Here is a 16,513-nt window from a genome sequence, read left to right as displayed (position 1 = left end):
ATCAGAAAAAATTGTATGCTTTTTTTTCAAATCTTTTAATGTCTATTATTCAACATATTAAAAGAGTATAGTGCTAATAATGAAAAAGCCGGGAAGTTCTCGTCGGAAAAATCGCTGCTTCAGTGAAGTTATTAAAGAATCTAAATAAGAAATTATCGATGACTTTTTTTAGCTCCTTACTGGATCTAAATGTATAAATCAATCATATCAAAGAATTTTACAACAGTTGCAAAGCCGTTTTCTCTGTTAAACGCAGCCAATGATTTTCACAATTTCATAATTTTTTCTCATTAAAATTTAAAGGGGACAAGCGCTCCCATGTTCCTCCTATATTACAATCGAAGTATTATTGCGTTATTATTGAAATAAAAATTTGCTTACAAAAATCGTCAAGGAAATTTACGAAGTCAAAGATGACTGATAGCTTTATTTTGAGAAAAAATTTTTTCTGAATAAAGAACTCCTCATTAATCACAAGAAAAAGTGATTTCATTAAAATTGACTGAAATTGTAATATTTTTTATAGTTTATAAGATGATGATAAAAAATCTCTATATAGACACAACCAAAAATAGACAGATTTTGATCCATTTGAAAGTCACTATTTTGAGTTTAATTGTACTAAAAAGTACCTTTATTTGCGTATAGTTTGTTTTTTATTGTATAAGTATATAATAAAGTTAAGAATTTATGTAATCATACGCATGTTTGTCGTTTGTAGATTCATGTCTCAATGCGAAGATAATGTGAATGTACATATGTCGATATGTGTATTAAGTGTCGATAGCTGTTCCATTAGTATGTCTGACAATATTATGGACACACATATCGTTATACGTGTATAAATGCCTAGACAATTAAAAAAGAAACAAATTGTGTATTATAGATAAGATTATTTTTCGATCCGATTAGATCCAAAACAGCAACATTCAATTAGTAATACAACAAAATCTATTCGTTTTTTATGATTATAGCTATGAAGACTTGATCAGGATCTTATACTGTTACAAAACACCACACATTGAAAGTAAAAGTTTGTTGAAAAACATGAAATTTGTATTTTTAAACAAATATATTACAAAAGTAATTAAATGCCAAGCAAAGTTATAAATAAATTCTACTAGTATTTCTATCAAAATAATTTAGTTGAGCTGCTTTAATTATTTCAATTTATTATAGATAATGTTGACATAAATAAACTACATATTAGCAAATGCAACTAAATAATGATTGAATCAACCATTGGATAAATCAAACATAAAAATTTTGTCCGTATAACCAATTTTCAATGCAATTTCGGCCAATTTAACTACTTTTTCCATATGACTTCGGGGGATACAAATATGGGAGAGGAAAGGATCTTTTGTACATAAAACCATTCTTTGAAGGTTGATTCAGAACACTTTTGACAACTCAGAATTGTCATGTAATTTCGAACTGTCATAAATTTCGTGACATTTGAATAGTATTCGCGATTGATTGTGCAATGAATATCGGAAATTGTCTATGTACGCTACACCTGAGCCATCACCGTCTCAGTGGTGTATCGGGAATAGTGTATCGGTACCCAATGAATAAATAATACGAAGATCGTATAACGAAATCATAAGCAATATCGAAAAGGAGAAAAACGAATTCTTGATTCGTGCATGCGTTTCCTTATCGAGAACCATCTGAAACTATCTGCCCCGATTCCGTACAAACGCAAGTTTACAATGGCGTGGTCGACTAATGCTCGCGGAGTAGTTAAACTTTGCCAATTACACGAATAGTCTAAAACTTTCTGAATGCGTGTTAAAGCCGCACGGCTGTCGTTTTCTTCTTTCGACACATGCTAAATTCTCATAGATTATTTGTCATGCAATGCAAATTTAAGTAACACCGCATAAAGAAACGGTATATTTTTAGCACGTGCTGCGGTACACGTATGAACAAGCTACGGTCGTCAGTCATTCGAACGAGTAACGTTCAATTTCTTTTCATTTCGCTCTGCAAACTGTCGTTTAGTGGTGGCATCAAATTTAGCGGTTTCTTGAAAAGTATAAATGTGGCTCCTCGCAGAGAAGAGAGAGTAACAGTATCAAAGCTCTTTCTTTCACCTTTATATTCGTTGTATTTCAAATCTAATATTTACTTATTTTAACCACGTTGATATGTAAAACTACGCTCGTGCTTTTATATTTCCGATTGAATAAATGGCTGTACTTTTTCCAGGTACGCGTATTAACAAACATGTGAAACTGCGCGATACAGCGGTTGCCTCATGAAAAATAAATGCCACTACCATATTGATGATCAAGTACACGAAACGACTATTTCTATGTGCCTATATTATCTCTATTAAGTAGAAAAGTGAGGTCATATCGAATGTTCCTTTATGCGGTCAAGGCCATTGTATGTTTAGCTCACGTAATGATGGAAAACTAAACAGTGACCCACGGAATACGATATTATCTGATGGAGAAAAAAAAATCAAATATTTGAACACTCGACGCTAGATATATATATATATATCTCTCTCGCTTTTTCTAAATATTTATTTCTCTCTTTTTATAGCTTAAAGTAGCAATAAATTAAATTACTGCGCTATTTTATATTACAAAGAGAGAAGGAAATATAAACACAGAAAACAAAGCGAAAAAAAAACAGCATTTTTCACATGATCGTTATTCCTTTTTCCGAAAAAATTTACCTAGAGACGCTGCGGGCCAAATGAAGGGCCGAAGTGGGCGCAAGGGAATCCCTTCGGTCGCACCTGCATCTGTACTGATGCGACTGTCTGGACGACCGGTAAGATGTCGGCTGCGCCTGCAACTGCGACTGCTGCACCTGCGGCTGCTGGAGCTGCGGCTGCGGCTGCGGCTGCTGTTGCTGCTGCGGCTGTTGCTGCTGTTGCTGCTGAATCTGTGGTGGCTGCGGCTCGCCGTCCAGCCGGCAGTGAAGCTCGATGTCCGGTACCGATCTGGTAGCCGGATCCTCGTTGGTGCCGCTCTCCTCGGAGCCGCCGAGCCCGGACACGGACAGTTGCGGCGAGGCAACCAGGAAGGTCGCCCGATCCTGCCGCGTGAGCACCGGCTTGCCCTGAGACGCCGCGGCCACCACGACCGGCGGTGGCGGTGGCCTGCCCAACAGAGCCGCCGTTTCCTCGTTACTTCCATAATCGGTACCGGCACCACCTTCCTGCCCGACCGCGTTACCGTTCGTATTCATCTCGTAACCGTGCCGGCTAGTAGTCCGCTGCTACGTTACGTTGCCATCCCCTGGAACGAGAATCGTGAAACCATTTACCAATAAGATCCTCGGTAGATCCGTAAATCCAGGTTGTAATACATTATACATATGAATAGGGGATTTCCCGATTATATCCCCAAGGTTGAGATCAAATCTACAAGCAAAGATAATTGATAACAAATTGACTATGATTGATATCAAAATTTTACGCGAATTCGAGAGAGAAAATAATGATTTATTCGTAGAAATTTTAATTTTAATTTTTTATTTGATTTAAGTTTCAAACATAAAGAAAGGAAGTAGAGAAAAAGAAATTTAATTTGTTAAACTTTACACAAAAATGTAAAAATTTGTATTAAACCAAACATTGTTAAAATTTTTTGTCGAATTTTTAACATACCCAAATGTTAATTTCGTATAATATGATTATGTTATTTTAACATTTTGTGTTAAATTTCTTTAAATTAGTTTAAAATAAATTTATGAATAAGTAATTAAATAACAAAAAATTAATGTAGTTTTAAAACACAAATACTAATTGTAAAATAAATAAATAAAAGACGAATATACATGTTTATTTCACAGTTTATTATAAATGTTTTTTATTAAAAAATATGAAATTAAAATTTCAAATAATAAGGATTCTTATTTTCTAAATTTTCAAATTTATCAAAAGAGAATAAGAGCAAATAAGAATCATGCGCAGGTACACTCGAAGTGATAATGTGTTATTTACAAAGTAAAAAAAACCAGCTTGCTGTATTAATACCCAGAAAAATATAGGGAGAACAATATACGAGGTGTTATTGTAAGGACTTACAACGTAATTGTTACAATTTTTTACTGTATTATAACACCTCATACACATCAGGTCTATTATTAAATTATGTTTTTCTGGGTGCTAATATATTAAGTAAAAACTTCGAGGTCTTCAAGCACATTAAAAAAAAACAAAAAAAAAACACTTGACGTAGTAAGAAGCTTACTTTTGAGATTATATGCTGACATTATATGCTGATATATTATATTACTAAAGAAATATGCTTCTCTACAATTTATTTCCTAATTGTGATACAGTGTTTTTTGTATCTTTGCATAATATTCATGTTACTTCCTAACATTCATCTTGTTAAATTAAAGTTAAAACTAAAAATTTGACTATTTCGAATTTGTGAAGTGTAATTTCTTTCTAATTGTGTAAGACTGTATTTAATTTTATAAATCTTTGTTTGGTCCACTCCCACCTCATCGTTACTCCATTTCCAAACTGTAAAATTGAGGATTCGAATAGAGAACATATATACATCGGCGAAATCAGTGGCGAGGCACTAGTTCGAGAGATCTATGTGAATATCGGTTTCCGGGTTGCCGTCGAGAGGTAGTCACAGCAAATTTCGAGTATCACCTTCCGAAAGTGCTTCAGGAGTATCGACCGCAGGCGCGGTTGTGCTCGGCTCGATTTGTGGCCTTTCGAGATTTCCGTTGCAAGATACACCGACCATGGCTCGCCGCAAGATTTACCAAGTTAGGCATCGTCGACTGGTTAGGTCACTGACGAGCCTCTCGTCACGTACATACGTTAATATATATAGAGTGATTCATTTAAAACGTCTCGCCTCGCAGAGTGCAATATAAACGGAAAGTGGCATAGGGATTATTCATTTATGACGGTTGTTGCCCCTCAAATCCGATATGAATTAAAAACATGAAAAAGACAATGTAATTAATGTGCATGGAAAAAAGACTACGGTTGCCATGACCAAAAGATGCCCATCAATATATTTTTTGGTCATAAGAACTAAACTACGATTATGATAACCATAAGATTGGCATATCTTAACTATTGGCTATGGTTAAAGTATGTCCATCTTACGGTTATTACAATCAACTTAAATGTATTGATAAGCGAAAATTATCATTATTTCTGGTTGCAGCAATCGTAGCGTTTTTTCCGTGAATAATTAATATTAAACGGATCTCGCTTTGGTAAAATTTTATGTACGGGATAATTGGAAATACGAAGAAGTTGATAGCACACAATTTTTATTGGAAACCAACTGCCATATATATTACCGTATACAGGAATTGCAAGGCAAAGCTGCTTACTTAAACTTCTCCAACTCTCTGGCTTAACGATAAAATTCGTGGCTTCGGAAACGTCGTTTCGTCTGCAACGACGTCACTTGTTTCTCTGTCGACTCAATTTTGCACTCAGCTACTTGCGCTAATTCGAGCAAATTAACATCGCACTTTTTGTACATGAAAAATTTTATCCTTTCAACTGCCACGAAAATTGAATATCGAAAATTGAATAAAATGGCGCGCATCATTAGTAGAGTAATTTTGTCATAGGATATGATCGCATAAAAACATTAGTATAATTAAGCGTTTGCTAAGTGTATAAAGCGAATTATAAGATTATGACCGATATTAAGAACGACAATAAAGACAAACTGGGCCGATGACTATTAGACTAATCTTCATAGTTTTGCCACTGCAAAGACATAAAAACGGAAGGCATCTTCTTCAAAATTAATTTAATATTTATCACATCGCGAGGTTCAAGTTTAAATAAATTTCTATTTTTTATGTAAAAATTACAATTAATGATTATTAATGCAGGATATGCGTGTTCAATTCCTATTCTGTGTTTCAAGAAAATCTTTTTCTCCTTTTTTGTATTTATTTACTCCATTAACAATGAGATAAGTAAAGAAATTGAGGTGTTGCGAAGTAAATTAATATGACAGTGTCATGTTTATTATGCCAGGTTTCACACAATACCTACGTTTACAAGTTTCACATATACATGAGGTAAGAAACGGGCAGTTTCGGCGCGGTGTAGTTAGTATAAGCGAGAAAAGGAAAAAAAGGTTTATACGGTCACTTCGCAATAATGTCTTTGGTAGCAACACTATATTCGTAAAAGTTATTCGAGTGGCTCTTCCACAACACATGGGATAAGAAACTATGCATCGCGTAAGTCAAGTGAAGCTTATGTGCCTCCTTTGTGTGTTCAATTTTTCAACAGCCTCATCCTCGAACACCTCGCTCGAGCTTCTCGCTCGTTATTTCATGTTCCCAAGAGCCCATGTAGGACCTGCAAAGTAATTTTTTGCCGTCGAAATACAGGTGAATTCGTCATTTTCTGAGAGGCAAGGTAAAAAGTGGATGTTGGTATCCATAGAACTTTTCTCCGATGCAACTTCACCATTTTCCGAGGAAACACCGATCAAAAATAAGATCAGAAAATGAAATCAGATGAATAATGTATAATGGTAGATGAGATGTGCTTTCGTGATACTCTACGCTCAGAGAAAAATATAATGATGACAACAATAAAGGTAACAACTATGTAAATTTTATATATAAAAATGTATATAGTCGAATAAATTAACGTACATATAATTAAACAAATTATTTTCTAGTTGCAATAACTATAAAATACATAGTCTATTCAACTATATGTATTTACATTAATTCTATATATAAAACTAGTAATTACTTTTATAATTGTTGCTACGTTATCACTACGTCTTTTTTCTCTGACAAAAGATTCACTTGAAATCCACATATGTCGATATGTAAGTTTTTATTTGATAAAACATCTCTTAAAATGTATCCTTGCCATTTTATAAATAAATAAAACTGTATCCAAAAATACAGGGTCCTTAATGCGCACAGAGAATTCATAACTCAAAAACTTCTCATCGAAAAAAGATTTGTAACTAGTGAAGAACGTCTTTATATTAACTACAAGAATATGCAGTGAAAAATGGAGGTTGATATTTAAGAAATTTTAAAAATCTTGACTTGATCTTAAAGACATGGTCTTAGGGTCACCATCTTTTTTCCTAAAATAATTGTAAGTAATATTTGTCTTACTTAGGAATTTTGAGATATTTTAGTGGACTGATTAAAATGAACCACTTTAATTTGTATCTTCTTACATTTACTTATAAAGCGGGGAAGATAGATTTGAAGGGATATTTTATCGAATAGAAACGAAATCTTGCAATATTTATGATCGCAAGTGAGTCCCTTGTGAGTGTACATCAAACATGAATTGCTCCGAGACGGATCAGTGATGCGGTAAATGGAAATATAACATGAGCACGCAAATTTCACATTTATACATATCGGTCTTACGTTTCGCAAGCAATATCAAGATAACCAAACCGTTACAAATTATTATAGCGGATATTAATGCAACAACGCCTAGTTCAAGCAATATCCGTAATTTCTGCCAACACCTCAACCGAAAACATGCCAACGAGTATTGCCCCTCCCATATCGCGCTAGAAGTGTAGATCCTCAAGTCTCGGGAGGATAAACGTGAATAATTAAGATGGTAAGTGGATCACGATGACTTGCGCAATGCCAACATATATATGGGGTAGATCATGCAATTGGAGAGTTAAATAAAATTTCCACGTGTCACACGCATAAAGAGAATACAAGGGCACTTTCTCTCGTAGTTGCCGTGGCACAACGAGACAGAGACAAGTATTTGATTCTATCATTCGAACGTGCGCGCGACGACAACCGCCGCGTTTCGATTCTCTGCGGAATGGGGTGACTTTATGGAGTGACTTTATGGATGTGATCACAACGTCGCTTGCGAGTTCGTTAGGATCGCCCCTTTCCCCGAGCTCGTAATTAGAGAGCGAGGAGGGTGCACTTTGCAATTTATATGCCGACGGTCGATGGTCGCGACTGTTAACGAGATGGAATTCGTCACGTTGGCTGAGTCCTTTCATTCCGACTCCGTTTATTGCGTAATACCGTAAAAAGAAGTTAAATAGGAAAAAAAGGAAGAAAAAAGAGATTGAGGAAAAGTGTGAAATTTAGACATTATGTCGCATAAATGTTGCATATAAACACTGACTGTCCAGTCGCTTCTACATCGAAAAGTCGGTATACATATATCAACGATTTAAAAGTGTATTATACGTATTTTTTAATCAAATAAAAAAATAACAGAGATTTCTGTATTGAAAAATAATGTAAAAGGTTTGATGGCGATTTAAAAGATTATTTTAATAAGAAGTGAACATATTTTTAAAAATTAATAATCAAGATAGAACAAAATGAGGACATTTTCACTTATAAACTACAAAAATTGTATCGTTAAGTATAAATATAGATCTTATTGAACTATTTTATAACATTTATTTTTAAGCAGAAAGTACAAATTTCCAATTTTAGTCGTCCATTAGAGACTATACATATCTTATAGCCTTAACATTGATTGTAGTTAAAGCCGCCTGATCGCGGTTGACCTTTTTCACTTGGGTAATCAGCCACGCATCAATAACGTGGTTTCTCTTCGGGAAGCTCCCTTGACTTTTAAAATCTATTCTATAAAAATCTGTAGCAATTTATGCAATTTCCATTTTATACGTACTTTTTAAAATTTCGCTTTACATGTATCGGCTCTCGCAATCTTCAAAGAATCGATGTGATCAATCGATTCCTGACGTGATGATTCGACATCAAACATAACGTATTAATTCCAATAATGCACTTCGTTCATACAGAACATTTCGGCATTGAATGCACGTTTTGTTATCTAATTTGGACAAACCTTTTCATCGTCGTCGTCGTCGTGGTCGTCGTCGTCGTCGTCGTCGTCGTCGTCGTCGTCGTCGTCGTCGTCGTCGTCGTCGTCGTCGTCGCAAACAGCTCGAAGGAAGGAAGCAACGTTTGTGACGTCGACAGTGACCGCCGTAGGTATATTACGACATTGTCGTGAAAATACCAACCTTTGGGCCGTGTACACAAAAGCAGACAATAAATGACAGATTGTGGGGTAGGTGGTTTAGAGCTATCGATAAACTTGTACAATATACGAGTCCGCGCTTATATTTCGTATTTACACGCCAAAAGATTGGATTCTCATTTCGAGATGACACCGCACGATTGTGGTGAAACGTACACATTTTTCAACTGGATAACATCTTTCATTTGTAAGATTTCAGATGTAGAAATGAAGTAATTATAGTTACACGGTAAAAAAACATTTTGTATTTATGTCAAAACAAATCCTTATTAAAATTTTAATAAGGAACTTTTAACCTATCCGAATGTGAATTTAAAATAATTTGACTGTATTATTTGAATATTTTGTATTAAATTGCACAGAAAGAAATTTTTGCTGAAATATCTAAAAATTTAATTAAATTGATAGTCACTGTCGCCCTAGGTCTGAAAATTTTGTTTGGACCATCAAAATAATTATATAAACCGCTTATAAATTGTTTGTCAGAATGTTAAAACTTTTCGTAGCATTATCACATGTTTTCTACGTAATTATTTTGACGTTTCAATAAAATTATTTTCTATATTCAGTTATATTTTTAAATACTCCAGCAAATTTATTTTTTTCGTGTAATATTCAACATAAAATCTATAATCGAAATGTTTGCGTTTTTCGTTGTATATTTTACGGATAAATATGTATGTACACGTATAAATAAAAAGAATATAAAATACCTATAAAACCAACTAGAAGGTCTTGTGTTTATAAATTTATTCTCGTATAATTACAAAGTAAACGTTCCAATCTTTGATACATCTTGAGCACATAAAATTCAAAGATAATAATAAAAATCACATAAAATATGAGATATAATAATAATAAAAAATAATACGAACTGTCACAGAAATAGATCTATATATTGCGTATCCGCGTGGGTTCTTATTAACTACTTTACGTTTCTGTTTATTGATTTATTCTCAGAGTCTTTCATATTTTAATACAATCTGTGAGTAAGAGAACAAATAACATAAAAATAATATTCTCTAAAACGTAGATTCTAAGATGAATATAAATGAAATGTATTAATTTAACATGCTGTAAATGCTAATTTTATCGAAAGATGTTTATTGAAGAAATATGTTCCCACAATTTGCTTACATTTTACATAAAATTATGATTGTTATGTTTTTATATTATTTTTTTACATAATGTTTGTTAATGTTTTACTTTCTAATATATCAATCTTGTGTTAAATTAAAACGAAAATTCGTATGTGCATGTTAAATTTGTTCGAAAATGTTAATACCTCGAAATTTAATTTCCTTTTTGGTCGCCCCTGATTTAAAAATCATCGATCGATGTTTTTGTCTTGTTAAGCAGAAGGAAAAAGCGTTTAAAAAAATTTCCTCCTACTCATGAAACACGCTTATCGCAAACACCTCGTAAACGTCGTTTGTATCGTATCAGGCGACAAAAAATTGCGAATGTTTCGCGTTTCCTTTTATGGGTCGCAGGCGTATCTAGCGGCGTTGTGTCACGCGATGTTATGCAACGGAGGCTATAAATTAGTCCAGTCTTAAACCATCCGAGCCGTCGGCCGTCTCATCGATTTCTCCGCGAAATTAACCAGGAATTAGAGCGTCAGTCGCACACGTACACCCTCCGGCCATGGAGTTACGAGAGCGAATCTTGTCGGCGCGCCGTGAATAATACTACGTAGCCGTGCGTTTTGCTCAAGTTATGATACACGATTGACGGCCGACTGCCACATTTTATGCGTCCTTTACCGCTACCATTCCGAGTTACGTGGTTTACCACGCATACCGAGAGAAACTACTGCAAATATCAGATCCAAATATAGCGCCTCCTACGAAAACAGGATTCTCATCAGTTGACTGATCCGCGAGTCCCTAAAAATCCAAACCTTTTGAATTTTTAACTGTTCAATCGACACAGTGAAATGTTTTCCTGGAATAGATTTATCAATGGGATTTATCAATTTGCTCATATCAAATTAGAAAGGATAAAACAGAAAACAATTGAATATATGCGCAGTTAGAAAAAAAATATATATGGAAAAAAAATTCAGCTAAAGTTCTAAATTTAGCTAAATTGTAGATCTAAAAATAGTTTTATTGGGCCATCAAAAATAATTGTGTAGAAAACTCAAACATGAGGCTGAGCAACCCTAGCAGGTTGAGCAGTTCTACGTAATTATTTTGATAGTAGAACGAAATTATATTTTTAGATCTACATCTAAAATTAATGTACATAATTAAATAAATTAATATACATATATATATATATAGTTGAATAAACTATTTTATACATAGTTGCGATAACTACAAAATAATTTATTTGACTACATACATTAATTCTACATATAAATTTGTATAATTCTAATATTTATTGCTTGCCACAATTGTCTTTTTCTCTGAATATGGAAAGAGAGGAACTTTCTAGATCGATTACTAAAAGAGAGTGTGCGAAAGAAAGGCGGACGTTACACTTGAGCCAATAACCTTATTCTTGCAGTTAATTAAGGGATAGCTTTGAAATGAAGATTCTCTGACTCACGTCTTTGCATTTATCATCATGTAAATTTTGATGAATGCTTCAATCAAGCATTCACACTAGTCAGAAACCTCACAAACTTATTTCGAAGAATTCCTCCTGGGCGATAAAAATTTCAAGTTGGTTCGACAATCTTGAATTCAGCTAGAACTTCTCTGAAGTTACTCGTGCTCGAGAGTTAATAGGATTCAGAAACGTGTTGCGCGTCTAAAGAGTTTGGCAACTCGTTGAACATGTCACGCCCTAGTCATTAAAATCTCCAATCCAAGTGGAAGCCGGAAGCGGCCATGAGGAACAGATGGGAGCATCTGCCAAACGTTCCACCTTATATACCCCATCTTAAATCTCAAGCGTGATCACTTCAAATTTTAAAAACACCCTGAGAGAAGAAATGTTTAATATTTATGAGTATAACACTGAGACATTGCTGTACCTCCTGATGGATTTCATGATAGAATAACTATGAAGTAGAAACTCCATTTTTATAGTTATTACTATTATAATGTTAGTAATAATAATCAATATTGCACTTAAATAACTTATTAAAAATTATCTAGATAAGAATAAGATAAATTATATGTAAATTATATGTAACATATCTTAGGTAAGATAAAGACGATTTCATTATTTATATTTATATAAATAATCTATTTATTAAAAGGAGATTTAAAAAAGATTTTAAAATCCTATAATGAGATGTGCTCAAGTCGCTACTCATTAAGATCATGTGAAAAAGATAATACTTCTTTTATCTGAGATAAGGATGAAGATAATATCTAATAATCTAGATAAAGATAAGATGAAGTCACTTCTTTGTCTAGATAATTAACTAGATATTTTGTAGAGATAACAGCAAATACTATATAATTATATTTACGATTATACAAAAAATATATCTTATAATTGCAATCATTTCTTTCTTTCAGTGTATTCTTTATTTCAAATACGTGATAATTATCTTGAGACAGTTATTATTTATCATTAACGTTTATTTCAAGGAAGGAAGGAATTAAATCGCAAAAGATCTGGATTAAAATAGCACAGAAAAAGAGTGAATATGTCGAATGACCAATCGCGGGGATTATTATATTTATTATTCATGGGTCTTCAACCGGAAATTTTTTGCCTGCTTATTCCTGTCGGCACTCATTAGCACGTGTTTGCTTTATTCATGTGCCGTCGCGCATGATTACGATCGCAGCTTCTCCGAGTTCATTCAGACCATCACTTAACCCACAACAGTTGATCTTCCAGTATTCGATATGAATGCGCCTAACAATGTCCCTATCTGTCATATCTTCAATAAATTTGTATTCCTCTGGTGTATCGTATATATAAATCTTATCTCTATCGTTGGTTTTCACTACCTAAATTTCCTTCCGAATTCTCAGAAAGTTTCGCGATAATAACAGGAAGGAGGAAAGTGCTCCAATTTGCATATCATTAATTATAGACTACAATAAAATCCTGCTTTCTTTTCGTACTTTATCATATTTCATCGTTCCACTTTTTCAGAATCTTGAGATGTAGAAACATCTCAGATGTAGAAACTGAAAATTCAGAAATTTTATTTTTTTTCAAAAAATAAAGAAATCTTTATTTCTAGATTACATTATATAATTTATGCTATTTAAAATTTGTCACAAATGTCTTCTTTAAGAAATTAAGTTAAAATTTAGAGGTAAAAGTCGACAAAAATATTCTTCAAGGAATGCGCTACTTTAATTAAATGTATATCATATAACATCTTGTGTTAAGGTTTCAGAGCGGCCTCAGAGAAAGTATCACTTTACGGAACATGACATCACAAAGGTGCACTTCACGCTTCATAAGTAGGGGTTCTTATCGTTAAAAAAGACAATAAAATTACAAAGGCGATAAATCTCATTCAGTAGAATGACAAAAAGCTGCGCATTATTAGCTTACAAACGTCTACATTTGAAAATTTTCAAGTCAGATTAATATTAGACCGGTGCAGCGACGATCTATTTTTGATGATATTTATTCTCCATTTATTATTTTATTTTAATTCGAAATTGTAAATTTTTAATGTGTGTCTAAATTTACCTAGTACCATTTTATGTACATATTAAATTTATAAAATCGCCAACTTCTTTCTCATATAAATTAAATTAAACGTTTAAACAATATTTAAACAATTATAAATTAAATTAAATATTTAAACAAAACATTCACTGGCAACGAGGTCAAGCAAATCAAAAGTTTCGATTCTAATTAGCTGCTTTAGAGAAAATTTATTAAAATTAAAATGTAAGCGTCGAGTGTTAAATTCATGTGATTGAAGCAACTTAATATTTAATATGTACATTTTAATGTTCATAAATCTTCTACAATAAAGCGGTCAATCAGAATCGAAACCTTATCGATTTACTTGGCCCCGTTACCGGCCAATTTGTTTGCTAATGAGTCACACGACCATTGCAAGCCGCAAGGACTCTCGCCTCGAAACGTTTCACCGCAAGGACCAATATTCCGGGGTTTGTCAATATTGACCAGAGAATCACATAAGAGGCCGCGCCACGGGATTGGTCGGCCTTATTTTTCAAGCCGCTCCTCTCGAGATTCAGTCGTATGCGCTCGGTGTCTCATCTTGTTATACGGCAAGTACTTAGCAAGGGCGAAAGTGCAGAGGGTGAAGTGTAAGGGTTGCGAGGGAAAAACGGTCGACTGCGCGTGGGAGGTGGTGGAGGATGGCCGAGTGCTTCTCCTGAGCGCGCCAAGAAGTAGAAACTCTCGCCGACCCAGCGATCTTGACACAAGTTAAGCGACGGATCGGGCTATGGCGCAATTATTTTCACGCTTTGTCACACGAATGTCCTTAATCTAAATTTTCGTTTCGTGCGAGAATGTCTTCGAGAGCAAACGCGACGAATTTAACGTACACTTTAAATCGCGAATATCGTTTGACCGTAATAGCAAAATGTTTCTCCGCTTCCCAAAAATTTGTGACGATCACGGAGGTCCGCCAAATCAATCAACGCCTCATACTTGACATCTCAAACGTGTTTTGTTCTACAATTAAAAGATTTGTTCTTTCTCTTGTAGAGAATTTCTTTTAGTTTGTAATTAGAATAGAGAATAATCAGAATTTATTTCCAAATATGCATTATTCAGCTAAGTGCCAGAATCAGATTAATGCGAGGAAATTTTATAAACTCAGCACGAGCATGAATAAATGCTCCAACCACAAAGCCGCATGAAAGTTTGCGAAATTCAGAATATAAGCACTTCTTGACACATGAAGTTTTTTATTTGATTCATAATATAATGAGAAATTTATAATTAATAATATAAAAAAGTGGTCTACGAATGAAAAGTAGTTTATGAGGGTACTTAAAACAAAATTTTTATTGATAAAAATCATTCCACAAATTTTTTGTATCCTTTCTCTTACCCAGAAATTCAACGCGATTCATTAATTTTTTACTCGTAAAAAATAATAAGAAATGAATAAAAAATAATTATAATTTAAAAAATTAAAATTTTTTTACATTTTAAGACACATAATTTCTATGAACCTATTATCTCTCTCTCTCTCTCTCTCTCTCTCTCTCTCTCTCTCTCTCTCTCTCTCTCTTTCTAATAAGACCTATTCGCTATTTGCAAGTAATTACATAGAATTTAACTATGTAACTATCACAGTGAATAGCATTAGTATGTCTTACAAACTGTAATTTGTTTGCATCAGTTAATTACTTAGTTTGTGCATTCTGTTGTTATCAAAGAAGCCAAATGTAGAATGTTGGTGAATTATGGTCGTTATCTAAATATATTTCAAAAATAATTTATTATTCTCTATAACTATCAAAGTATGGTTATTAATTTCAGCAGTTCATATTATTGTTGATCTTTATACTTTACAATACTGTATTTAGTTTATATATTTTCGTCACAAAGTTTTGTTTATAACTTAAAGAAAGGAAACTCTTAATAAGGTTGAACCAACATAGTAAACCTAGGCATATTGAAGGCAAATACTCTTATCGATTATACAGTTCTTTGATACTTTTATATAAAGATTATGCGTTTCGCGGGTTTCCTCCGTGTCCAGATCCATTCTTGTTCCCCACATTTCGTGAACCTTGCAGTTCACTTCATCAGGACGAGGAGCAGTCTGATACTGAGCTGTTCCTCCGGACCGTTCCTTTTATATTACGCTACTTGTTGGAGAGATGGGAGAAAAGAAGAGAATTGTGGGTGGGGGGAAGTGGGGGAAATTGATCGGTCTTCAATAACCGGGAGAATGGTTTTCCATATTTATGTTGTAGTTATTATCTCTATTTAAATTGTTAGGGTGTTTGGTATCTCTATGGCTTCTCTATACTTTCTTGGAAAGTATGATATAATGTTGGCTATTGTGGTCGTTTTGTTAAACAATATTTGATGTCCTGTTGTGTTCTGATAATGCTGATTGCGTAACGTGTTTTACCCTCACGTTGGTGTTCTTTTATCCGTAGATTGATCATTCTTCCGGTTTCTCCAATGTATACTTGCACACAGGAATAAGGTGTTTTGTATACTCCTGCGAAGCTGAGTGGAGATCTTTGACCTTTAGGATTTCTTAAGATTTGTTCTATCTTTTTGGGTGGTTTAAAGAAGATAGTTCGGATATTGTGTTTGTTTAATATCCTACTAATCCGATTTGTTGTTTTTTTGACATATGGAGAATGGATACCTTCCTGATTGTGTCAGAGACCGTTGTCTTATTTGCACGTTTATTAATTGTTTTGATTATGTCTTTTTTGTCGTGTCCGTTTTTCTGTAAGGCTAGTCTTAAGTAGTTGAATTCTATAGATATTCTTTGTCAGAGATGATGAAAGCTCCATGTACAAGTGAATTGATTGCAAACTGTTTTTGTATTGAATAGTGGTGCGACTCGGTATGTAGATATCTATCTGTTTTCTGTACACTTGATGGCCAAAGGTA

General features: G+C 33.8%; 1 protein-coding gene across 2 annotated transcripts in view; it reads right to left on the bottom strand.

Annotated features, from left to right (window-relative positions):
* Positions 1 to 16,513, bottom strand: part of LOC105152105 (small conductance calcium-activated potassium channel) — a 212,826-nt gene that overhangs the window by 140,048 nt on the left and 56,265 nt on the right. For both annotated transcript variants that reach the window (XM_087415072.1, XM_087415071.1), the window contains exon 2: positions 2,693 to 3,260. In XM_087415072.1, the coding sequence (XP_087271198.1) occupies positions 2,693 to 3,210 (518 nt within the window). In that variant the 5' untranslated portion in view covers positions 3,211 to 3,260. The remainder of the gene's footprint in view (positions 1 to 2,692; positions 3,261 to 16,513) is intronic.

Source organism: Acromyrmex echinatior, chromosome 17, assembly GCF_024713525.1.
Source record: "Acromyrmex echinatior isolate Ae372 chromosome 17, ASM2471352v2, whole genome shotgun sequence".
Taxonomy (NCBI): domain Eukaryota; kingdom Metazoa; phylum Arthropoda; class Insecta; order Hymenoptera; family Formicidae; genus Acromyrmex; species Acromyrmex echinatior.
The sequence above is the reverse complement of the archived record's forward strand: the minus strand, read 5'-3'. Positions and strand labels throughout refer to the sequence as shown.